Consider the following 27,343-nt stretch of genomic DNA (forward strand, 5'->3'; position numbering starts at 1 on the left):
AGCTGAACACCACCCTCGCCCAGAACCCGCCAACCGACCCCACCGACCCAGACGCCGCTGCCCGCAACCTCAGACAGTGGATCGATGACTGCGCCAACACCCTCGCCCCTCTCAAGAAACCCCCCAACAGCCGCACCAGCAAAAAAGCCACCTGGTTCACCGAAGAGCTCCAGACCTCCAAACTAGCATGCCGGAAACTGGAGAAGAAATGGCTACACGAATGAACACCGGACGCCCTTCTCAAGAAGCCCAAAGCGGATCCCAAGGACCTCAAGACCTTCCGGCCCATCTCCCTGCTCCCGTTCCCGGTGAAGGTCATCGAGAAATTCGTCAACATGCAACTGACCCGCCACCTTGAGGACAACAACATCTTAGACCCATCCCAGTCCGTATTCAGAAGAAACCACAGCACCGAGACAGCCCTCATCGCCGCCACAGACGACATCAGGCGTCAACTAGACAACGGCGAAACATCAGCCCTCATCCTCCTGGACCTGTCAGCCGCCTTCGACATGGTCAGCCACCACACACTAAAGACACGCCTCCAAGAAGCCGGAATCCAAGAGAAAGCCCTTGACTGGACCACGTCCTTCCTCACCGTCAGAACCCAGAGCGTCCGACTCCCACCCTTCTGATCCGAAGCCACCGACATCATCTACGGCGTACCCCAGGGCTCAGCCCGATGCTGTTCAACGTCTACATGGCCCCCCTCGCACAAGTGGCCCGCCAGCACGACCTCAACATCATCTCCTACGCCGACGACACCCAGCTCATCCTCTCCCTCACCAAGGACCGGCACACCGCCAAAACCAACCTCCACAAGGGAATGAAGGACGTCGCCGAATGGATGAGGAGCAGCCGACTGAAGCTGAACTCAGACAAGATGGAGATCCTCGGACCGACCCCCTCAGCCTGGGACAACTCCTGGTGGCCGACCACGCTGGGAACAGCACCAACACCCACTGATCACGCACGCAACCTAGGAATCATCCTCGACTCCTCCCTCTCCATGTCGAAACAGGTCAACGCCGTCACCTCATCCTGCTACAGCACCCTCCGCATGCTCCGCAGGATCTACAAGTGGATCCCCACCGAAACAAGAAGAACAGTGACACAGGCCCTCGAGAGAAGCAGGCTGGACTACGGCAACGCACTCAACGCAGGAATCCCGGCCAAACACCTGCGACAACTGCAACGCATCCAAAATGCCTCCGCCCGACTGATCCTCAACATCCCTCGCCGCAGCCACATCACCCCCCACCTGAGAAACCTACACTGGATCCCCATCGACAAGAGGATCACCTTCAAGCTCCTCACCCACGCATAGACAGCACTCCACAACACCGGACCAGCCTACCTTAACAGCAGACTCAGCTTCCACACCCCCACCCGCCAGCTCCGCTCCGCCAGCCTCGCCCCCGCCGCTGTCCCCCGCATCCAACGGACGACCTCCGGCGGCATATCCTTCTCCTTCCTCGCCGCCAAGACCTGGAACACCCTCCCTACCCACCTACGACAGACCCAAGACCTACTCACCTTCAGAAGACTCCTCAAGACCAGGCTCTTCGAGCAGTAGCGGCACCCCCTCCCCCAGCGCCTTGAGACCCTCACAGGTAAGTTATGTGCTTTACAAGTACTGATTGACAGAAGAATAGCCACTTGTAATGAGGGGGAGAGTATATTTGCTGAGATGTTTGTAGAATTGCTTGTATGTTCAACCAATCATCTTAAACAGCTGTTATGTGACGACATATTTGGTTATTACTCCTATTTCCTTCCTCTATCCTCAAAGTTTCTCTATTTCAGCCAGGTTAGTTATTATGCCCTAAGCCTTTCCTGTATTTAGTATACATCTGTTTCAGTCTCTGTTTCATCTGTCATCTGTTTCAGTCTCCAGTGAGGAAGTATGGAATATTTCAGGATTCATATTTTCAAGGTTGGGTAGGATTTGGAATAAACACGGTGATCGGAATGAACCTTATTTCTGACTCTCTGCTAAAATATAGTAATGTTTTGTAGTGCACACAGATGATTTTATCCTTTACATACAGAGCACAGTTGCAGCTTTTTTGGCTTTCAATTTTTTTTCTATCTGAATAGTATGGTGGTATCATGGACAGGGTTTTTACAACTAAGTAACAAATAGCAAATTGTTTTTCGAACATGTATTGCTTTTGCAACCACTTTCTTTCCTACCAATACTAAAACCAAAGTTGGTGGTGTACATACTCTGAAACTTTTTCTTTAAAAAAAACAGGCTTTCAGCCTGTTGCCCAAAATGGGAGGAGTCTTCTGCAACCAGTTCACACAAATCTCTCTCTTGGCAAGCAGAATAATGAGAATGACCAGCCTCTTTTGGCTTTGGGAGATAATTGAGCCAAGCTGAGCATCAGTTCCAAAAAGAATCAAAAGGGGGATTACCTTGATTTGGATACCCATAATTACTGATAATGTGAAACTTCTCAGCCTTGTCCTCATCTGCTGTCAGATAAAATGGAGCACACCCAGCAGGATGCCCATTTACCATCTGAGCAAATTACTACTGAATCACCAGTACAGAGGGCAACTCCCTACGACAAAGTATTCTCTGCAAATCCGACTTAATCACAGGACACCAGATCTGGCTTACCCTCTCTCGATGCAGTATATGACGACCAGAGCACTTCTGTCCTTCTATTGTTGTTACAAGCCAAATCCAGTTTAAATACTTTACCGACTGCTTTCAGCCTGTTATCCAAAATGGGAGGAGTTGTCTACAACCAGTTCACACAACTCTCTCTACTGGCCAGCAGAATCATGAGAAAGACCAGCTTCTTTCAACTTTGGAAGATAATTGAGCCAAGCTAAGCATCAGTTCCAAGAAGAATCAAAAGGGGGCATACCTTGATTTGGCTACTCACAATTCCAGATAATGAACTGTTAATGTCCTCCAAGAAACTTTGCAACCTTGGACAAGAGACAAACATCATTTATTAGCTTTCTCTTACCCACACCGGATGCAACATGTCATGGCCAATTTGATGAATTTCACCGTCTTCCTCAGGGACAAATACATTCTGTGGAAAGAAAAAAAAGTTGAAAAATAGGAAAAGATTTTTTTCTGAGTGCAGCTGGTATGACTATTTAGTAAAGGAGACATAAGGACGTTTGCCACACCTCTGGTTGCTCCTCTGCTGGAAAGTTACCTTCCGAGGAGTGAAGGAGCATTTTACAATTTGTATCAGCTGCATTCAGCAATTCCCAGTACCAAACTTATACTTCACTTCCTAGAGGCTTGCAAACTTGAGCCCTGTCTTCAAATTTGCAACTCTCTCAACTGTGCCACCTTTGCCCGATCCCCACTACGCCAATTGCTGATATGTATACCAAGAGACAGTGCCCCTTGTTTCCTCCTGTAGGACTTCCCATTAGAGCACACCGGAACCTACTTCAGCTGTCCCGATTAATTAATACCAGCATTAATCAGTGATAAACTTAAATTATCCTCTAGGAATGAACTAGTGCCTTGAAAGTTCCAATAGGGGCATTCTCCAAATAATAGTCTATACCTAGGACTTTTCAGATGTTATACAAAACTTTCAGGAAAGCCTGCACTACCTTCAGCCTCACCTTCATAATAAATCTAGGATCACCAAATTTATAGAGAAAGCCATCCCGCCGACTGGGCCCAGCATAGTGGCATATGGCATTCTCCTAATAGAGTCATCAGGGCTAGATAACCACATTCTGGAATTTCTAAGTTGGAAGGAGAGGTAGTACAATAAAACATCTGTGGTAGAAACCCCACCTTTTCATATTTTCTTCCTTAGTTTCTTCCAGGGAAGTCTGGATTCCGTAGAAGCCCAAATAAAACTCCCTAATTTACCTTGTATCTTGGTCAAACATTCTTTGGGGAAAGGAGGAGGAAAGATATCGAATAAATATGTCCACTTAGGAAGAATCACCATCTTGACTAAATTCGGCCTACTGTACATTGCAAGTGAGAGGTGCCCCCATCTTGCTAATGACCCTTCAATATCCTTAAACACCCTATTTAGATTATATTTTGGCACCTCATCTAACTCTAGCATGACTGTAATTCCCAAGTATCTAATCTTAGTCTTACAGCACACCATAGTGCTTTCCAGTTTCCAAGACATCACCTCCTTCTTCGCTTTATTTATGGAATAAACTGAGAAAGCCCCAAAAGCATTGGGGATCTTCTCCATATGGGCCACTGTTCTACTGGGGTTCTCCATTTACAGAATGATATCGTCTGCAGTCAAAGCGATCTTATTCAGAAATCCCTGAGACTCAAACAGCACTATCTCGACATCTGTTCTAAAAGCCTGCAATAGGGGCGCAATATATATGTATATAAATCAAAAAGTAACAGGGAGAGTGAGCATTCCTGTCGAGTTTCCCTAAGAATGTTTATTTTCCTAATTAGGTTGCTATTTACCAGCATCTGCAGATGGTGCTGTGTATAGTGTTTTAATTTCCTCAATATACGCTGGTGGAGGGCTGACAATCTCTAAAATTTCCCACAGGTAGGCCCAGCAAATCCGGTTAAAGGCTTTGGCTGCATCAATGGTACTATGGCCAGTGGGTTTGAATTTGTGGTGGCTATATCTATCAGTGATATAAGCAAATAGGTAAGATCATGCAACTGCCTACCTGGCACAAATACTTTCCGGTCGGGGTGTATAATATTGCTAGTAACCTGTAGGAAGCTGGCTTTTTATGTAGTACACAAAAATGAGGTACACTATGGAGAAAGTTCAGACAACCCTTATTGGCTTACAGGGCTTCAATTAATAATCCCAAATGCTCTCTTTGTGGTAGTTTGGGTGAGCAGTTTAGGCTTATCAGAGGGTAGGGTTAAGCATTTGTTGTACCCACAGAGTCAATAGATGAGACACACACTCAAGAAGAAACTTGTGACCAATTTAGAAAAATAATACAGACTTTTTCTATAATTTTGGACACCAAGATCATCAGAATCAGGTAACTACTGTAGACGTTATCAATTTTTACAGCAAAAACAGTAGAAAATGACCGCTGTAAGATTTGCAGAATGGGCCTCTAACACGGTAATGTCATCCTATTGGAGAAACATTCACTGCATAGGTACACTTACAGACGACTTACAGGATTGTTCTTCTGAACTTAAAGTAAGTAGGAGCCAAGGTCCAAGAAAGCACCAACAGTTCAAGTTTACCTGCCTAGGGGTCTCGTAGTGCAGAGGTGCTGTATGTGGTGGTAGCAATTAACATTACACGCTGAAGTCAATGGTAAAAGTACCTGTAACACCAGTCCGGCAGAACCCAAGGAAGGCTTGACTCTTGAGGGTCTTAGGACCACAGATACACTGTTGGTTTACTTGAGCCTGGGCTGGGGAGCTCGGGTGCAGTGCTGTTTTGTCCGGCAGGTCGGTGAGTTAGAGGCTGTCATGGTTCTTGGTGTACCTGCAGAAGAGGAAAAAGCAACAAAGCAGGGCCACTCTTGGTGTGGAGCTGGATTATCTTGAAGTCCCTCAACATGCAGGTGATGTTTGGTGGCAGTGGTGTTCCGACTGAACACAAACAAGCCTTGGTGTTTGCAGCTGGCTCTGGTTCCTCTGGTATTGGTGCTGGGTGGCTCCTGTGGGTCCTGGCATCTCTAACCGTGGCAGAGACAGACCTTACCTCCTGGAGCAGTGAAGACATCTTTCTGGAGTGCTGCTCCCTCAGTGGGTCCGGGGAGTGACAGAACTCTGTACTGGGCAGATGCGATCAATGCCTGCTAGTGCAGGGAAGTGGTTCCTCCACTCCAAGAGATCTGTTGCTGGGTCGATAAAGTGCTGGGCAGACCTCGAAGGGTGGGTTTGGAGGGCTGTTCTGCTTCTAGACGAGTCGGTGTCGATATAGTCGTGAGAGCAGCAGCCAGGCAGGGTGTTGTGCCAAGTTAGGTACTGGTCCACAGTTCTCACGTCTTCGGCTCTACTTTGTCCTTCTTCTTCAGGCAGACGAATTTGAGGTCCTGGTAGACATCTGTGATTTTTTTCTCCAAGTCTCTCTCTCTGTTTGCCCACCAACACTGTTTGGTTATCTATCGCTATCACCTCAATTTTTTGGGCATACATTTGCAATACTGATTGTGATGGTGAGACGACAGCTATCCTCTCTGACAATGCAGGAATCTCTGTAGGTTCTTGTGGGAATGACGAATATAGGTTTGTGAATTTGCCCGTCATCATATAGCTAAAGAGTATATCTAGGGGAGTTACCAGCTCTCTCATAGTACGTTTCTAAAGTCATACGTGTGCATTCTTCATCCATGCCTCCCAATGTTTCCAACTTAAATGTATTCGGTTATCGAAATACCTTACGTTTTCTAGTGAGTGAATGCTGTACTGTCTTCTAGTTGAAATAATGGTGTATGTATCTTATCTTTTTTGCACATCTGGACTCAGGTCGGGACTCCGCCAGCGGGTTTACCCTCGGCTCTGACTGAGTGCCCTGACTCCGAGCCACCGCAACGTCGGGACATGACCCGGAGGGGCATCCCATGACGTCTCGCCTTTCCACAGCACCGTCGCACAGCCTTCCGAGGCTCCCTGCGACGTCGCTGGAGGTGGCTGCAGTGCGGTGCACGACACCGCTTCGGCACACTCTCTCCCCGCAGGTTTCCACCTCGCGTGATGTTCAGTCGACGCCGGTCCGACTCTGGCCAGTCGAGGCCTTTTCGGACATTTTGAGGATGCAGCCGCCCTCAGTCTCTAGACCTTTCGGAGCCTTTGCTGGATCTTCTCCACCAGGGCGCGGGGGACATGGAGCCATTGTTGCCATTTGCGGAGTCATTATTTGACATTCTTCTAGGGATGTGAGCGTCGCTCCCCGGTGGGTAAGTGTCGCAGTTCGTCCCGGGGGCTGGTTTCCGGCCTACCGGGGGCGTTTACTCTCCGCGGGTGATGCAGCCCCGTGGTGCTGTTGGGGTGCGGCTCCTCTGGTGCACCACCTTCAGCCAACGGCGTCTTTGCCTCGCCGCAAAACCCTGCGGGGGTCCCTGTGGTGTTGCAGGAGGTCGCCGGGGCTCGGGTCGCATCCCCGAGCCCCTCTCTGTCCCTTGGCAGGGTGGTCCTGTCTAAGGCCGAGGTGACGCTGCTACGGCGCCGGCAGCAGCTGGACCGTGCGGAGCCACAGGGGTCGGTGGCCCCTCCTCGTCCTGCTCCGTGTCGAGGCCGAGGGCAGACCCTTCATCCCTCTGCAGGCCCTTCTCGTACCTCCCCGCAGGCGGCTGCCTCATTGGAGGGCGAGTCGGAGGTTGTATCGTCCCTGGTGTCGCCACAGGGGTTGCCGGGTGATCTTCGCCTCCTTCTGGACCGCGGCCAGCGGACGGCTTCGTGCCCTTCCCCGGGCCCGTCTCATTCCCCCATGCAGGGGGTTGCCTCAGCGGGGGTCAAGCCGGCGTCGTCCCAGGGCCGCTCCGGGGCCAGTGCGGCTCCAGCTCTACTCCGGTCTCCGCTCCGGTCTCCGGTGCGGGGTGACTTGGAGGTCTGTTGTCCGGTGACGCCGGATGGCGCCGGCATCCTGCCACAAGCAGCGGACTCTACGGCTCCGCGCAGGGGTTGTGCCGTGGATTCGTCTTCGGACGCTCCTTCTTCTCCGGAGGCAGGCTGCATATTGGTGTCGTCCTCCCCGGAGACTGGTCGCCGTGTGGTGTCCTTTTCACCGGCATCGAAGGGCGGCTCCCAGCCCTTCCTGAGGCAGAAGTGTTCGTCGGATGAGCGGCAAGTCCCTCATTCTTCAGCTCCTCCTGACTTCCAGGTCTGGCCCTAGCCCGCCCCGCTTGGCCTCGGGGATGGCCACCTTAGTTTGCAGCCGTCGCCCACGGAGGAGCTGCTTTCTCCACCACAGGGCCCTATGGATGCGGGTGCGGCCTTCGCTCACGCGGTGTCCACGACTGTGGGCATTCTACGCATGGGTGATCCGGTGGCTCACTTTCCGGTGGACCATCTATTGGAGGTCCTCCACCAGGGATCTGGTGGGAGGAAAATCTTGCTTCCCTTTGAAGGTTCACTCCTTTCTGCCTTGACGGGGACTTGGAGGCGTCCTGCCTCAGGGGACCCGGTGCCTCCGCATCTTCTGCACCGGCACCTTCCGGCGCCGCGTGACCCGGCGTGTCTTTCCCTTCACCCCTCAGCCGCCAGCCCCCTTTTGCGGACTGCTTTTCCCTCCCTGCCGCCCCTGTTGACACCGCCGTCCCGAGAGGCCCGCTGGCTGGACACTTGGGGACGCAACATTTTCACCTCAACCAGCGTGGCCCGGCGGGCCCTTAACACCTTGTGTGTGCTGGCTAGGGCCTCCTCCTGTTTGTGGGACTCGGCTGAGTCTCTGGGGTCTGCAGCGTCCCAGGTGTCTGCTCAGGTGGATTTGCGGCATCATGCGTTAGATGGCCGGGAGCTTGCGGCGTTTATTCTCCACTCCGCTCTGGACGTCTCAGAGGTGCTAGACCGGGCTATGGGTTCCTCCGTCACTCTCCGTTGCCATGCATGGCTTCGGGACGGCGTCTTCCCCGAAAATATTCGGGAGAGGCTCATTGATCTCCCATTTGATGGCAGCCTGTTGTTCCATGCCCCGGCCGACACCGCCATCAAGAGGCTCTTGGCAGGGCTCCGTCCTCCTCCTCCGCCTTGTCCTCCTCCTCCTCCTCCGTCCCCTCCTCAGTGACTTCTGAGTTGGGTTGCTTCTGGGCCTTCTTAGGCCGGCTGTTCTGGTTGTAGAGTGTGTTTTTTCTGGCCGTTGCGTCCTTCCTTGGGACTTTGGCATTGTTGGCTGCTGGACGGGCGTTTTGTTGATTGTGTGTGAGTTCTGCAGGAGTTATTGCGCAGACTTGGCCCTGAATTTGGGCCTTCTGCTTTGCTTGGGCTGCTTGTCAAGCATGCAGCGGGGGTGTTTCTTTCCCCGTGGTTCTTTTGTTTCTTCCTCTGCTGCGGAAGTTCTTCCAAAGAGGGTTCCCATATCTTGGGACTTAACGTGCCCTATGTGGGGTAGTGGTAGCTGTCATATGGCTTGCGCTCTATTAGAGGGTTCTGGTTGCCTTCGGGTACCTGTTCTCCTTGGTGTTTAAGTAGGTTGCTTTTGCTTCCTGAGGTTGTGTGCGCAGCCACTCGTAGTGGTGGCCCGGGCCTCTCCTCCTCTCCGTGCTCCTGTTCTGAGGTCTGGGATGTTCCTGTGCTCTCCCTTGCCTGGAGTCGCCTACTCGGCCTTCCTGGGGCCTCAGGATGTTCTTCTTGCTTCCGGCTTTGACTGCCGGCATTGTTCTGGCTGGCAGGCTGCTCTCCATCTGGAGTGGGCTCACCTTCTTCTCCCTGGTTTCCATGGCCCCTCTAGGCTTCTCCTTCTGTTTTCCTGTCTTGTTGCCTTGTGGGGGAGTGGGGTGCTTCGGCCTCTCAGTCCTTGCCCTTGGTTCCTCGGCTGTGAGTGTACGAGCCTCTTCAGCCTTCTTTCCCTCTGTTCTGCATTGGCTGGTGGGGTACTTTCGCAGACCCTCCTTCCCAGGGGGTATTGTTAGGGTATCTATTCTACGTGAAGGAACCTGCAGCTAGTAGTCTCTATCAGATGTACGAGTTACCTTCGGTAACGATATATCTGGTAGAGATGATTCTAGTCACAGATTCCTTCACGGCCCGCCCTTCCTCCCCTATTCTGCGAGGACCCTTGGGTTTGTCCTCGGCACTCGCCTCCCGGTGGGGGGCTGTGTGTCCTGTGAGTGCCTTCCCTGTTCTTGGCGGGTGGCTCCGTCTGGGGGCGGTTCATTCCTCCTTTGGTCCTTTGGAGGATGGTGTTCCGGTGCTCCGGTGCCCTGCTGCTCTGGCTACTCCAGGTTTGGGGGGGATTGCTTATATCCTTGTCCTCCCTCGCCTCCCTTCCTTCCATGGCTATCCTCTGGTTGAGGGTCTTCTGGCCATGTCTTGCCCTTGTCCTTGTGGGTGGTTGCCCTCTAGGTTGGGGTGGCTTGGAAGTTTGTTGTCCCTGTCTGTCTTGGGACTGGTCCCATTCCTTGCTCAGGATGGGGGGGGGGGGTGGGTTGCCTACGTGTGCCATGACTTTTACGAATGCTCTTGCCTCCGGGGCACAGGGATGGGGGATTGGCTGTGCTGGCAGGGTGACTGCGCAGGTTTCTGCTTCTTCTTTCTTCTTTCCCTGCCCTTGGGTTCTGCGGTGTTGGCACTACTCTGGTGGTGTTGTTTTTTCACCGTTTCTTTCCAATTTTTCTGCTCTTTGCACACTGTTCCCAAGCTTCCACAGTTTTTTATCTGGTGATTCCACGTTGTGATGCTGAAAAGTTCTCCTAAGAACACTGAGGTGGGCGCGCCGGGCGGGTCTTATGTGACCTCGCTGATGTCACGTACGCGGACGACGCCTGGGTGGAGTCGCTTGATGTCGCCCCCGGCTTGCAGGGATGCTGTGGCAAAAAAAGTTTCCGGATCCAGTCTCACGCCTGGGGATAATTTTACGTGAAGGAATCTGCGGCTAGAATCGTCTCTACCAGATACATCGTTACCGAAGGTAAGTAACTCGTACTTTAAGAGACTAATACATTTATAACAATTAATTTTCCCTTAGCAACAGTGGTTAAAAGCAGAATATATATCCAGTTTTTGTGCAAAGAGCAGTTGCATAGCAGCCGTAACATGTGCAAAATACAATCCAGAGAGTGCTAATCTCCATTAGCCTTAAAAAGTACAAAGGCCCGGAACTTAGAAACGTAATTGTGAGGAAGGCCATGTCTCCAGTGATCAATGAGCGTAATCATAATTTTTTTTTTTTTAAATACCAAGATAACAAAGAGACCGAGAGATAACAGGTGTCAAATTAGATGAGCATACGTCATGCCATTAATCCTTATCTTAATACAAATAATTTTTAAAAGTATGTACAACTAAGGAGGGGACCTGCTTGAGTAGGATATAGTGAAGACTAAAATATATTCATCAACGCCTTAAAAAAAAAAAAATTTATACAAAGTATTTCCTACTTTGGATAGAAAAGAAATTCACGGGTTGATGATACATTTTTGATGCAGTTTTGTATAAACATTGGTCAAAGTCATCAATGACGAAACAATAACAAAGCTGGGCAAACAAACAAAATATGATCAAGATTCTCAATTCCCAGGCTACATAAGTTACAATGTTTTCCAATTTTCGTAGAGGGGGACCAGTTTGCTGTTAGATCATTTAATGCAAAAAAACAATTGATGGACGGAATGCTGGACACTGCAAACATTCACCCCCAGTCACAAGGATCTGGGTTAAATCCATCATTATTTTACTCACCACACCACCCCAGTTTGGACCCAGCTATATGCAAATCAGTCTTGACCCTGTTCCTTGTGGGAACAGTCTAGCCCCAACTACCAAGTCAGGTCCTCCCTGGACCAAAAACAAGCATCCCGGGACCGGTTTAAGGGTATCGCCCTTCATCAGCCAGGCTAGCTTTAATTCAGTGGTGTAGTGAGCACGGGACCCACATCTGGGCATACCCTTCCCACTTAGGGCGACGTATGCAAAAGAAACAATTGATGGACAGAATGCTGGACAATGCAAACATTCACCCCAGTCACAAGGATCTGGGTTGATTCCATCATTCTTTTGCAGAGTATTGAAATTCCATAATTTGCGTAAAATCTGGCATTCAATCTTATCTAGGGAACTCCAGCCCTTAACTGGGATAGATTCGATAGCATAAAGCAAAGTGGGAGGGATTCTTGTTTTAAAAACTGTAAGCAAATGTAAAAAGTGTCTATGACCCGTTGCGCTATAAAATATGCGTAAGCCATTTGCATGTGTTACCTCTTTACAAGAACTATGTTCGATATGTGGCTTATTCTTTGTGTTGCCCGTTTTTACTTTCCCTAGTTAGATAAAAGAATCTACCATCTCCAGCTTTTCAGGACCGATTCTCCAATTAAAATGACACAATTTTCTGCTTCTGCTCCATTTCATGATCAGAACTTTACGTTTAGAAACATTTATCTTCTGAAACTGTGCCATCATATATTTCTGCAATTATGTCAACTTTTCATTCAGCCCATTGGGGGTCAGGTCCATAATTGCAATATCATTTGCATGCATAAGACATGCAAAAGGACGGCCGCCTATCTTCGGTGCATCTCCTTCTAAGGGAGAAAAGCATTCGGGTTATTCTGCTACATACAAAGAAAAGAGTAACGGGGTTGGTATACAGCCATTTTCTGTGGGTATTACTGTTAATAGGCCTTGATTTCCACCTATTAGCACCTGACACCATGTTCGTGAGTGCAGGGCAATAATTAATGATTACAGGGGGGGTAGGCACTCCCATTTTATGCAATTCTTTTCACAGAAAGGGCCGGTCTACCTTATCAAAGGCTGTTGAGAAGTCTATAAAGGCCACATATACATTTGACATGCGAAAAATTGTGTACTTCTCCTCTATTAATTTCAGCATACTGATGTTATCCAGGGTGGAGTTATTCTTTTTAAAGCCTGCTTGTTCTATGGGGAGTATTTTCTCCTACACCACCCAGTCAGTAAGAAGGTAAAGAATACTGCTAGCACATATTTTCCCCACCGCGTCTAGTAAAGCTATTTGCTGATATTTACCCGGGAGATGTCTATGGCCCTTTTTGTATAATAGAATTAGGATACTACTGGACCATGATAGGTGCGTCTTACCCTGCAGGTAGCAATATTCAAACAGCGGAGTCTTGTACGTAGCCCACAACAGAGGCTCTTTCTTAATAATTTTCATAGGGATTTCATCAGGATCCAATGCTCCTGAAGCTCGCATTTTTTAATAAGACCTACAACTTCATCCTTTGAGGGCGCAAATCTGGATTCAAGGATTTTTAGGGGAATAAATTAAAATAGAGGCAGAACAAGAAGAATTAGGATTTGCAGAGTAGAGTTCTACCAGATGTAATTTTCATTCTTCTTCTTTTATAGGAATTGGAAGGGCTTTTACTCTTGTGCTGCAACAATCTGTGATTATTTCCCAATACCTTTTAGCGTTGTTTTTTGGAGCCGCCTCTTTTAACCGGACCCATTCATGATCTTTCTTTTTTTGTCTTAGAGTTTTTATGTCTGTCTTTTCATCTATAATAGATTTATTAATTTACTTCTTTCGAGGGAAAAATTCATGAACTGGGTCCTCACTATTTATTTATTTCCCTATTTATATGAAGCAATGGGTTAAAAGGAGGTCTACGTTTAGCTGGTAAAAGTTTAGATTTACATGATGAAACCAAGGTACTTATATTGCGACCAAAGGCTTTGAACAGATCGATTTGAGGAGAATGAAGATCTACCACTACTATATGTTGTTGGTCTCCTATTAAAACTGTTAAGGTCTCTAAGTTTTGAAGCACCTAAAGTATTCCAATAGATTCTGCCGTTTGTTATATTAAATCCTACAGAATTATCCCTAAAATTCCAAGAACCTACCTTGGCACAGTTCCTCTTGAATTTAGAGCAGATCACCATGATCTCTAAGCACATTTTCCAAGACCTCCATACTGGAGAGCTCACTGAAAAGATCTGCTGAAACAATTAAGTAATTGATAATAGTTCCCCCAGTAGGCGCCTTATGTGTAATTTATGCTGGTATGTTATTTCCTAACCTCCCATTAGCAATTAATAGGTCCAAGTTTCTCAGGCCTTCAATAATAGTGCGCCTCTTTTATCAGTCTGACTATTATTCAGAAACTGAGCACGGGGAATGTTTAAAGCTTAATTTTTTTAGGCATTAGCATAAAACCTTATACTGTGAGTAGAGACTTTGGCGTCACCAACCAGCATTAGATGCCTACAATCTTTAAATTCCATAATAGTGGAGATAAAAACAAACAGGTATTTTAATAAATGAGTGTTAGATGCATCAGGAGGTATGTACGCATTTACAATCAGCAGTGTATCTAAGCTATCATGTTCTTCCTTAAGATCTAGCTTAATCACCCGAATTAAGTTAGAGGCATGGGGGATTACTTTATATATCCATCTAAAACTTGTTCTGAGCAGTATAGCAATAACTCCTTTCGCGTGTCCTCTGTTCACTGAGAGCGCAGGACGGCATAGCACAATATAATATTCAATGGACCAGTACTTTACAATCCAAGACTCTTGTATTCATATCATGTCAGCATTCTGTTCTTTCAAGAATAACAATTTGTTTTTATTCAACTTATGCCGGCTGTGTTCCAAGAGATCAGTTTAAGACCATTGCTAGGAAGAGTTCCCGTGTCTTAGACCTAAAGATCTATTTGTGTTATGAGCCCCTGCTTAGACCTAAATATCTATTTGTGTTAAGAGCCCTTGTGGGGTGGCCCATTAAAATGTAACTAAGTCCTGCTGCCCCCAATAATATTATAGTACCATGAAATACAGGAGAGAGAATGGGCGAAAGAGAGAGGAAGGGGGTGAAGTGGAAAACCTTTGAGGGGAATTGACGGTAAATGAAGAAAGGAAAAGGATTCAACAAAGAGACATGCAAGAGATCGAAAGGCAAAAACACGGGTGTATGAGTGAGAGAAGGATAGAGGTATTGAAGAGACATCAGATAAGCGACAGATGTGAGAGAGATAAAGACAGGTGTGAAAGAGAGTGATAAGGTGAGAACAATAGGTGATAAACACATAGGCGACAAAGACGCAGCTGAGAGTCAGAAAGAGGGGAAGGCCGGTGAGACTGGATGACAGTATGAGAGATGTGATATAGATAGAAACAGATAGCTAATTGAGACAGAAAGAGAGGGAGAGCCAGGTGTAATAAAGACACAGCAGATGATAGATCAGTGAGATGCAAACAAAGATAGGCAGGACTCGTGAGAAAGATACAACTCAGAGATGGACAGGTAAGATAAGTAATAAAGAGACAGCTGAGAGAGTAGCGAGACAGTTGCACAAGGTAAGATACTACTAAGAAAGAGTCTGTTGAGAAAGGAGGGTTAATGCAGACAGTGATAGAGGGAGCTCAGGGAGAAGGAAAAACATGTGTGAGAGAGGTGTGATAAAGGACACTTCAGAAAGACAGCAAATAAGTGAGGATGGGGACAGATGAGAGCTGAAAAAAATTTAGAAAATTGAGAGTGCTGATAAAGTGACAGAGCTAATGGGATACAGTGGTTATACAGTTAGAGAGAAACAGAGGCTGGTTAGAAAAAACAAATGAGGGAGAGGTGGGAAGGAGGTAATGTGTGAGATGATGGGGGATATTGAGACAGACTGGTGAGAAATATACAGACAGCAAAGTAGAAGTGGGAGACAGGTGGAAGAGATGAAAAAGAGACAAAACGCATAAGAAAGTCAGAATGAGATATAAGGAAATCAGTGAGGAAGACCGTTACCACAGAGGAGAAGACAAGAGGGTAAGAAAGAGACAGCAAGCCAGAAAGACAGGTGAACAAGATGTAATAAAAAATACAGTTGAGAAACAGACAGCTGAGTGGAAAGAAACAGCGGGTCAAAGGTCATATGATAACACTTCCTCCGATGTCATTGGGGTCAAAGGACATGTGATGTCAGTTCCGCTACCCCCGGCCTTTTGCTGAATCAACGTCCATTGAAACTAATACTAGTATCTTCAAAATGGCCACACCCATTTTTAAATCATATAAGAGTTATACAGACTCAACGAAAATGTTGTTTGCTTTTGGACACTGATCCATAGTATGTCCTCTAAATATACTGAATGCTTTGTAAAATGGCCCTGGCCTTCGAGGAGCACTGCCAGTCTTATTCCCCCAGATTGAACCCAGCACCGGTGAATGGTGAGATCTGATAGAGACTTCTAGCTGTTGATTCCTTACCTTAGAATATTCCCCAGACTTTAGGCTGGATACGAAAACTCTTGAGCAGTACCCCTGCGCGCTGGTATGGCATCAAATCGGTCAGCATTGTAGGAGTCTTCTACACCGAATGTAACGTGTGTGGTGCCTTTATAGGCGCCACCCCAGCACACTATCCGTTCCTTTTTTTATCACTTTTACAACATTTTGTTAAGTTGTTTCTAGCATTTCTGCTTCCAGTGTGGTTAGGGGTGTTCCCTAAAAACCTGTTGGTTTTAAACCCTTTGGAGTCTGCCACAGACAAATGTCTGTGATGGACCCCCACAAGGTTTGCTTTTATTGCCTGAAGCAGGACCATGACTCCAGAGACTGTTCCGACTGCCACACCAGGACCCTAAAACGAATCAGGAGCAGGCAATAAAGTTCCTGGTGGCTCAGCATCAGGCGACTCCTCACCGCTCCAGGTTCTGGTCATGTGGAAGTCCGTGGGCCTGCTCTCTGCATTGTTCCCATCAGCCGTCGTCGGGTAAGTTCCACAAGTACAAGCAAGTCAAAGAGTTGAAGTGCTTTTTGACTTCACTACTCTACTTCCAGTCAAAGGACGAGGTGTGGGAACAATGTCGCAAGTCTTGATCCCGCTCCTGCACTCCACCCGCGGAGCCTGGGTTTGGACCTGCTCCCCATCTCCTTGAATTTCATAGAGCCGGCGTACCGCTTGCCCTACTCAGAGTGTTATGAGGCCATGTACCTCATATTTTGGTGGCTGGGCCCCTCTTGAGCACCTTCTGGGCCCACGGGTCTAGGTGGGCCCGATTGGGTTTCGGCTGCTGGGTTCACTCCTGGTGCCAGTTGTGCCCCCTGAATCCATCCCTTCGCTGGTGTTCAGTCCCCTGGTGCCGTTCCCAGTAGAGCTGATCCCATAATCATTCCAGACTCCGATATAGAGCCAGATCGATAGCACTTTAGATACTTCTTATGCTTCAGCTTGAAGTGGTGTCTTGTAGTTGAAGTGCTGAAGAAGTAGAGCACTCCCTTCACCTGCTCATCTTCTGGTCACTGATCTTGCAGCCGATCCTCCTGCCATTCAGCTTCTTCTCATCTGGAGGATGGGTAAAGAACTTCCAAATAGTTAAAACCTTGGTATTCTTCTCACGTTCTCCAGTGCAGATAATCTCTTCCTCAGCAAATGCAGACCATTTTTCAGGAATTTCTTGCCTTGCTTCAGTCACCATGGCTTGAAGCTGGAAAAAAAGTAGTCACACCAAATCCCAACTGCTAAGGCCACCTGCTCCTCACAAAATTGTAGATGTGTCTCCTGTTGCCATCAAAAAAGAAGTTTTGATGTGGTAGAAGTTTACCTGAACTTTCAACCAGTGAAATACTCAGAATGCTATTAGCACATAATCAGCAGACCCAAGAGGAAGTCCTGCCACTCATTGCTAGGCATGTGAGGTTTTCGGTTCTAAGTGGACCTGGCGTTTTTCTTTTTAAATGTTGACTTTACTATAAATACCCCTTTATCATTGCTTCTTAATACTCCCAAACGAACTTTTTTATGAAGATTTAAGAAGGGCCGTTCAGCAAATGCATTATCACCCCAGCTTGGAAGTCAGTAATTTTTCAATGTTTTGAGACCTGACTATGGTTGCAAAACATTGATACATCATATACTTATTCATAATTTGGAAGGGAGGGCTACAACTAGCACCTTCCAAATTACGGATCAGTATCCATTTGCAAAGTCATTTTAGGGGTCGGAAGAAGTTTACAGACTCCTAAAATGTATTTATTACATTCAAAAACCCATTTTTGTTGCTCAAATTCTTTTTATTGAGTTTTACATCAAAAAGGAGGAAAACAGCAGAACAATGAAGGTGTTGTTACATAGAGAAAAATCGTTTGATAAGCAGAAACATTGCCGCAACTTCGCGTGCATGCAAGATTGACATATCTATTTGAAAAGCAGGGGTGCATAGGAGAAACCTAGAAGAGACAAGGTCCGGCTCGCTAATGGGCTATATCAGGGATTAGGGGTCTTTCAAGGGCTGTGGACACCAAACCGGGGGCGTCTGTGAGAGGAGGGGGGCATAAACCTGGGAGAAGTGAAATGGAGAAGGAGCGGTTAAGGGGGAAGAAGAGGGAACCAGTGGTCAACAGCGAGGTCTTGGAGACCTTAAGTCATGTATGATACCAGAGGAGGGGCGTTGATAGCAAAATAGTGGCGCGCTGAGCAAAAACCCATTTTAACCTTTGCAGATAGCGAATCAAAGTGGTTGCAGCCGTTAAAATGCTTAGTACATCTGGTCTTTGGTGTGCAAGTTTCAAAACATTAGTTTGCCATCCATCATCTAAATGCATATTTCTGTCAATACTGACGGTTTAATGAGATACTATGCAAGTGATCAATGTTCATCAGTTAATATGCCTTATTGGATACTGAAATCACTAGGAGAATTTCTGCAACAGTTACACAAATACCTCAGAAACACAGATATTTTGTATGTTGTTACTGCATGACATTCTTCAAAATCCTATTAGAAGGGTAATTTGTGACAGCCCTGGACCTGCAGGACTTTTACTTTCACATCCCGTTCATTCCAAACTTTGAAAGCATCTACATTTATAAGTCATCTCAAAGTAAGGCATGGTCCACTGAGGTGCAACAGCAATAGCAGGCAAACCACTCCAAAGCAGGCAGGCCACTCCAAGACCCTGTCACGGCACACTCTGCAACGATTATCTCCATTTCAATCAACAGCTTTCTTCACCAGAGGTTCATGGGCGGACATATGTCAGTTAGACAGCTGGAGGAATCGATACACCTTTACACAGCATTACTGCTTGGAAGCAATAGTAGAAAGAAACTCAGCAGTGGCACATGCAGTCATTTGACATCTATTTCAGTAAGGTGAACCCAGTCTTCTTTACCCACCATCCACTGTTCTACTTGTATGTGGCCCTATGATCGATGTTTGCCTCTTCTCATTTAAGCATGAGAATCTATGGAAGAACCAGTGCTGGAGAAGAAGATAGTTACTTTACTATTAGCAATTGTCCATCTTTGCTATTTTTTGTATATTAACATGCACCCTACCAGCAAAAGTTAATCTACCATTTCCAGCCCTATATGCTAGTGATATAAATTCTGAGGGACGGTGGCCTCTGAGGCTGTGGCCATCACTATACTCTCACCTCATTGGTTGGCGAGGTGAGCATTGTACTGAAGTGATAAGTCTGTTAAGCTATGTTTAAAATTAGACTGCTATTTTAAGGTTACTACAGGACTGCCAGCTCAGCTACAGGGATGATTGAAGTCTGTGAATATGTGAAAGATTCCAAAGCTGTCCTTACAGGTAAGTAGCTCTTTCCTTTCTTTGGAACATCAAAAATCTGCACTTGATCATGTGAAAAATCTCACTGCCTTTGAGGAAGGTTTTGGAACCTTGTTTTCAGCTTGCCTTTTTCGGATTAAGTATGCCTTGTTCTTTAAAAAATCAGACTAACATAGTCCCAGTGAGTGACTCCAGAAATTTAGCAGTGTTGATGTTCTTGTCTGGCTGTCTTGTTGTCTGGAGGGATTTCCTTTTCTAAGCCCACTTATCATTTAGCTTTGGTAAGGGACTCTTCATCTATCGATGCCAAGCCAACCTTTAGAGGACCACCCAGCTGTGCCCATCACTCCTCAGAATAAGTATTTCTTCCTCTATTTATTTTGTTTTAATGCCAAGATATGTAACTTGGTGATTTCCATGTACATAATACTGAGATTGCACTTAAATGACGAAAGTCTTCCATTCCATACATTGAAACTGCTCAAACCTAGACCTAAATCCAAGTTTAGAGAGAGATATGTCCCACACGCCATTGATCTGCTTATCTTGACTGATATTGTTAACTTTCATTCCAGATAACCTTCCGTAATGAGTCAACTCAGGAATATGTCTTCTACCTCATCACATTCAAGGCTACACCTCCGGGCATAATTAGTAGCATTGAAATGAGAACCTCAGCCCGGCAAAGCACGTCGGCAACGGTGAAGGTGGAGAACCCGTTGGCTGTACCAGTGACATTTACGACGGAATGCAAAGTACCCGAAATCAACTTACCACCACATTTTACAGTTCCAGCCCAGTCTGAGGTAGGGATGGGGAAAAACACACTCCAAAATATTTAGGCTCGAACTCACTTCAGTTGTTTCCTCCAACCAAGAAAGAGAATCCATACCCCCATTACAAAAAATGGGCAATTTTAGCAACCCACTGTGGCCTGTGATAACACCATCCAGTTTGTTTGCTTTTTAACGGTGGCATTTGTAAGTCCCAATGAGTTCTCAACATGTTTCCTCAAAAACTGGTATTGTTTTAAATGTACGAGTTTTCCCTTTAAAATGAGCTCCTGATATATGGGTGTCAAAGAGCTCCCATCCCATACTGTGGAAGGACTGATTTTGCACCTGTTCTGAAGCTCCCAGGAACATTATCTTGGATTTCCAAGCTTAGTTTTAGTTTAAATGTTTACTGTTGTTTATTTAAAACATACAAAGTAGAACAGCTGTGGTACCTATGAATACATAAATTATATAATTATCCAGTATTAGGGTATCTTTCATAGATTCACATGCCTGAATCATTCCCCGTCGTCGGGATGGGAGTCCCCGGTAAATAAACAAAGCAATGTCTCAGTAGACATATAGAGTAAGAGGCCCAAACGGCCTTATCTTAGTAACATATCCACGTCCTTATGTAAAAAGGACCAAATCTTGGCGAGTAGCCAATCAGCTAGCACCCTCTAGAACCTTCCTAGAAGGAGCTCTAGTCCCTCAGATTTTCTACCGCACGTCGTGCTGAGGGAGTCTCCACTGAGCTCTGCTCATTACTACTGGATTTCCAGTGTTTCTTGCTTCACATTTGTATTTCCTGTGAGGTTTTCTTAGTTCTTCATGACTGACACACCGAAGAAGGGACTTTTCAGGTCTTGTGCTTCCTGTGGGAAAAAGAGGCTTCATGTGGACGACCAACATAAGGACTGACTCTACTGTCTTTATCCTAGCCACTCTTCAAAGGATTGTAAGGTATGTCGTACCTTCTCCTCCAAGACCCTTAAAGACCGTGAAGGGCGCCTCTTAATGTGGCTGCAGAGGCTTAAGGACAAGGATACTGTATTGTCCTCTGAGGAAAGTGAGGGCTCTTCCATCTCCTCTCAGTCCTCTCAGAAGAGACCAAGGGTGGCATCTCCGGGCCCTTCGTCGCAGCCACCTCAAAAGAAGGCGCATAAAAAGTCTTCAGAGGTCCCTGCTAAGACTCTGCCAGGGACAGTTTCTCCTCAGGAAGTTCCACATGCCTTTAAGAAGCCTACTTCCACCCCATAGACGATGACGACCTCGTCGACGGTGGCTTCATCGACGAGGAGATCTCCATCGACGGCAGTCCATGTTACCTCGTCGACGACGAGAGTGTCTACTTCTGTCGCGTCACATTCCTTGACTACATCAACGACGACAACTCCATCGTCGATGGCCGGTGAATCTGTCTCGTCGACGCTGAAAATTAAAAAGACATCGTCGTCAGCCAAGCTGCCGTCGACACTGCGATCGCCGACGACAGCATCGACGACGACACCATCGACTAAAGCTACATCGTCGATGTCGACATTATCGTCGACGAGGACACCGTCGACGACAGCTCCGTCGACGAAGCATTCATCGTCGACGATGGCCTCGACGACGGCGTCACAACATTCAATGATGCCGGTCCACACTACATCGTCGACGACTCTACCGTCAACGGGCCCGTCGGCAGCTAGGGACTCTGTGCACCCTAAGATTACGAAACGTGCACTGACACCGGCCCTGACTTCACCTAGTAGGGTCCAACTCTTGCCTCCGGCTCAACTTTTGGAGGAGGAAGACTCTGGCGACGGAAGTATGTTCCGTACAGCGACAAGTCCGTCGCAGCTCCATGTGAAATATCACGATAGCTCCGACTATGAGGATAACGGACAGGAATATCAGGATGTTGCACCTGAGGAATATATGCAACCTCCACCTTCCATGGTTTGTCTGCCTGCGTCCCTTGTCTCTGATCTCCAATTCCTTATATCCGACTACAAGCAGCGGTTTCCAACGCAGGCTCCTTCTCCAGTACAGGTTGTGCCTCCAACACCAAGGCCACGACCTCCTCCATTGGTTCTACAGTCTGAGCCTATCACATCACCGCCTCGTCTCACTACAGATGACGAAGATGATGAGGAGCGTGAAGAAGGAGAGCTTCAGGATGCCCAATCTCATCAGGATGAATGGGATGACTACATTCTTCCCTGTCCAACTTCTCCCGTTCCAACCACAGCCGACTCGCCTCCAGAGGACATTGGAGGCTTTCATAATATCGTAGAGAGAGCGGCCCAGCGCTTTCAAATACCTATGCCCTCGCAAAACAGGATTGTTTCCTCTACGATTTTCAAGAGCCTTTCAAAAAAATCGGTTCGCTCGATCCCTATTATAGACTACATTTGGGAACAAGGCATAAAGATTATGCAGAACCCTTCCTCTGTCCCTCCAGTTTTGCCTCGGCTGTAAAAGAAATATAAAGCGCCAGATACCGCTCCAGCTTGCCTCACAGGCCATCCGAAACCGGACTCCGTCATTACCTAAGCCGCTCAGAGAAAGTAAAAAAATCCATCTGCTTTGTTGACTGCTCCACCGGATAAAGAGGGTAGGCGACTGGATAACATTGGTAAGTGCTTTTCGTCCATGTCTGCTTTGACAGTGCGTGCTTCCAACTCCTTAGCACTGTTGGAACGTTACAATCGACAGATGTGGGCAGATATTGCGCCATACCTAGCGAACTTACCTGAAGAGTCAAAAGAGGAGGCAAAGAAGATCTTACTGGAGGGGGAGAGATCTGCCTCTGAAATTATAGATTGCGCAATGGATATTGCTTCAACCGGATTTCGCCAACTAGCGGGCGCAGCTGTGTTACGGCGCCAGGGTTGGTTGAAGGCAACTTCCTTCAGACCGGAAGTACAAACCAAGGTACTAGACATGCCATATGATGGCCAACTTTTTTTTGGCACACATATTGATGACGCATTACAAGGTATTAAGAAGGATACCAACACCGCTAGGGCGTTGGGTACCCTACAATTCCGGAACCCTTCTTTTCGAGGCTCAAGAGGGAGAGGTCAAACATCGACTCGAGGAGATTTCCAACACCGATCTTCCTTCCCTTCCTCTCAGCAATACCGTTCGCAATATCAGCAGCGTCAACAACCCTCCTCCTACACTAAATCTTCCTTTCGTGGCAAGGGAGGGAGACAAAAGGACGCCGCTCGGCGGCAATGACTTTCAACTACCGCCGGTCTCCAACTCCTCTCTGCCCTCCAAAGTTGGAGGAAGAATTTCCCATTTTCTCACAAATTGGCAAAAAGTAACTACGGACCATTGAGTTCTACAATTAGTTCAATTCGGACATTCTCTAGAGTTCATCCAGATTCCTCCCCAAACCCCTCCCCGTCCTATGCTTCACAAAAATGTGCGTGCTTTACTCCTGGAGGTGGCACTCATGCTCCAGAAGGGAGCTATCGAGAGGGTTCCCCCAGGTCAAAGGGGAAAGTGGTTTTACTCCAGTTTTTTCCTCATTCGAAAAAAGGAGAAGAAATGGAGACCGATATTGGACTTGAGGAATCTAAACAAGTTTTTGAAAAAACAGTTGTTTCGTATGGTCACCATTCAGGAAGTGTTACAATTTCTCAATGCGGACGTTTACATGGTGTCTTTAGACCTGCAAGATGCCTATTTTCATATTCCAATACACCGCAACCACAAGAAATATCTGAGATTCATGGTGGCGGGCAGGCATTACCAGTTTCGGGTTCTGCCGTTTGGACTCAAATCGGCGCCACGCATTTTTACCAAATGTCTAGCTCCAGTGGCTGCGTACCTACGACAACATCACCATCAAGTCTTCCCATATGTGGACGACTGGCTCGTCAAATCACCCTCTCTAGGAGGCGCCTCCAGGTCTTCCAGCGCCTGTCTGAGGCTTTTCAATTGTCTGGGGCTGACTCTCAATCGGGACAAGTCCATCCTTCAGCCTTCCCAGCGCATAACGTTTCTGGGTGCTACCCTAGACACCATACAGAGGAAGGCGTTTCCATCACAGGAACGCAGAGACAAACTTCATTCATTGGCGCTCCGTATAAGGTCCAAGAAGACGCTGTCAGTGCGTCTCTTCAAGTCCCTACTCGGGATGATGTCTTCTTGCATCCTGTTAGTTCCGCACTGTCGCCTTCGCATGCGGCCTCTTCAAGAAGCGCTGTCGGATCAATGGGTCCAGTGTACGGGGTCCTTCGACGACGTCATCCAGGTGACCCCTGCAATCAAAAAGGCTCTACGGTGGTGGACTTGCCCCCAGAACCTTTCTCACTGCCTGCCTTTCTTGCTTCCTGCTGCTCCACATATCATCACCACGGACACGTCCTTAGAGGGCTGGGGAGCTTTCCTTCAAGAACTGCATATAAGCGGAAAGTGGTCCCCTTCCGAGAATGCACTTCACATAAATCTTCTGGAGCTGCGCGCAGTGTATCTCGCTCTGGTGGCTTTCCTTCCACGAATGAAAAACTACCTAGTGCTTGTCCGTACCGACAATACCACGACAATGCACTATTTGAACAAACAGGGTGGGACTCGTTCTCTGACACTCTCTCACGAGTCGCAAAAAATGTCATCTCTCTCCGAGCAGAGTATGTTCCAGGCGCCCACAACGTGTTGGCGGATTCTCTGAGCAGAAGACAGGCGGAATGCCACGAGTGGGAGTTGGATCAGCCGGTCCTCAACAGCATATTTGCTCGATGGGGCACCCCTCTTCTGGACCTCTCCGCTACCCAGCAGAACGCCAAATGCCAACACTTTGCAAGCTGGCATACCCAGCAAGGGTCTCTTGGGAATGCATTTTCGATCGCATGGTGCAACGTCTTTGCGTACGCCTTTCCGCCAATTCCCCTGATTCCCAGGGTTCTCCGGAAGTTGAAAGCGGAGCCCTGCACACTCATCTTGATAGCTCCAGCTTGGCCGCGCAAACATTGGTTTACAGAGTTTCACCTTCTCTCCCTGGAACCGCCGATCAGGTTGAAACCGTTTCCATCTCTTTTAACGCTCAACAACCAACAAGTCCAGCATCCGGATCCGGCATCTCTCAGATTATCAGCTTGGCACCTGAGTTCAGAGAGTTTCAGGATTTAGACATTCCTCCTGTTTGTAGACAAGTTCTAGCTTGGGCCCGAGCAGATAGTACCAACAGAACGTATTCATTAAAATGGAAGAGGTTTTGTATCTGGTGCAAATCAAACAAAATACACCCTCTCTCTTCCACACAAGTATTGCCGTACCTTCTACACCTGGCAAAATCTGGTCTAGCTCATGCCTCCATTAAAGTTCACCTGGCAGCAATTTCGCGCTTCAGGAGATCCTCTACAGGTCCATCTCTGTGGTCTCATAGGCTTATTAAGCAATTCCTTAAAGGACTGTTTAGAACATTCCCTCCAGTAAAACCTGTACCTCCGGCTTGGCATCTCAACACGGTTCTGGCTCAACTCATGAAACACCCGTTTGAGCCAATACACAGAGCAGATCTTAAGTATCTCTCCTGGAAGACTGCGCTCCTTCTGGCCCTTACCTCGGCAAGGCGAGTGGGGGAACTCCAGGCTTTCTCAATCCTAGACCCTTTCCTTCAATTCAAACAGGATAGGGTCATTCTTCGAACAAATCCGAAGTTTATCCCTAAAGTTCCCTCACAGTTCCATCTTAACAAACCTATCGTGCTACGTTCATTCTTTTCAAATCCACAGACAGCGGCAGAGAAAACCCTGCATTCCTTGGACCTTAAGCGCTGCCTAAAGTTTTACATTGACAGAATAAAATCATTTCGTAAATCTAACCAACTCTTCGTAGCGTACAGTAGGCCTAGAAAAGGGCTACCACTAACCAAACAAAGTATCTCTCGCTGGATCTCTTCAGCCATTACCTTCTGTCACCAGGAAGCAGGGCGTCCACTATTCTCAACAGTTCGTGCCCATTCCACGAGGGCAATGTCTACTTCCATGGCACTGTTTGCAGGAGTGCCCATTGCGGACATTTGTAGAGCGGCCACATGGAAGACGCCACATACATTCACCAAGCATTACTGCCTGGATACGGAACTCATGAAGGATGCTGCAGTGGGTCAAGCGGTACTCCGTCATCTATTTCATTAGAGGTGAGCCCTTTCTTCCATCGCACGATCCTTTCCTTTTTACGCACATTTCTCTACTGTGATTTATGCCTCTGCTATATCATTGCTTTTTGGTACTTTCTATTTTTTCACATATGGATATGTTGTTAGCTGTGAATGTTTATATGCTGTACCTTGCGAAATGTGATTTCTATTGCTTACTATTCTGATTCAGGCATGTGAATCTATGAAAGATACCCTAATACTGGATAAGGAACGCGCTACTTACCTGTAACTGCGGTTATCCAGTATTGGTATCTTTCATAGATTCACATGCAACCCACCCACCTCCCCTGGAAGGGCTCTCTTGGATCTCTCATTGATACAACTTCTTAGCACTGTGCTTACGAAAATCTGAGGGACTAGAGCTCCTTCCAGGAAGGTTCTAGAGGGTGGTGCTAGCTGATTGGCTACTCGCCAAGCTTTGGTCCTTTTTACATAAGGACGTGGATATGTTACTAAGATAAGGCCTTTTGGGCCTCTTACTCTATATGTCTACTGAGACATTGCTTTGTTTATTTACCGGGGACTCCCATCCCGACGACGGGGAATGATTCAGGCATGTGAATCTATGAAAGATACCAATACTAGATAACCGCAGTTACAGGTAAGTAACGCGTTCCTTCTTTCAATTATAAGAATATAATATAATATAGCACCTTGAGAGCACTCTATGAGATCCTTATTATTTTACTGCAAACAAGCCCGCGCTATTTTTGTAGATCATAAGCAATCTTAGTTTGCAATTTAAAAATATTCAACCCTATTTGAAGAAGAAAGTGGTTGAATACTGGTGTTATATTTAAGCGGATAAAACATTGGAGATGTCCAGGGTTGTTATACATTTTTTCTCACTAGGTTAATTATTTATCCTGTTTTATGAGCGCACGTGTGTGTGTTTAAAGTTATATAGCACTCGGGTCTTAGAGACCTCTTCTGCGAGCATTAACATCTGCAAGAAAGGCCAGTGATATACAGGCTTTCACAATACACATTCTAGGTGGACAGGGGTCGCCAACCTTTTCTGTAGTGAGAACTAATTCGGATCAGTGAAAATCATGGTGGGCTACTTAAAACCAAGCAACTTGTCCACCGTTCCCAGAGACCTCCACACCACGCCCAGCAACGTGGGCTGTGGAGAAGTAGCAACTCTACGATACAAGGTGCACTGGGCCAGTGGGCTGCTTTTTTAAAGTGTCACAATTCTGTGGCGTAAAGCACAACACAATCTGGCACTGTGGTATAATGTGCATCGCTATTCGGGGACGGGGCCACAACAGGTCCGGGAGG

General features: G+C 47.1%; 1 protein-coding gene across 1 annotated transcript in view; it reads left to right on the forward strand.

Annotated features, from left to right (window-relative positions):
* The window catches only part of HYDIN (HYDIN axonemal central pair apparatus protein), a 2,467,744-nt gene that overhangs the window by 2,434,087 nt on the left and 6,314 nt on the right, over positions 1 to 27,343 (forward strand). Inside the window, exon 84 of the mRNA XM_085640020.1 lies at positions 19,696 to 19,926. Within this exon, the coding sequence (XP_085496146.1) occupies positions 19,696 to 19,926 (231 nt within the window). The remainder of the gene's footprint in view (positions 1 to 19,695; positions 19,927 to 27,343) is intronic.

Source organism: Triturus cristatus, chromosome 12, assembly GCF_964204655.1.
Source record: "Triturus cristatus chromosome 12, aTriCri1.1, whole genome shotgun sequence".
NCBI classification, from domain to species: domain Eukaryota; kingdom Metazoa; phylum Chordata; class Amphibia; order Caudata; family Salamandridae; genus Triturus; species Triturus cristatus.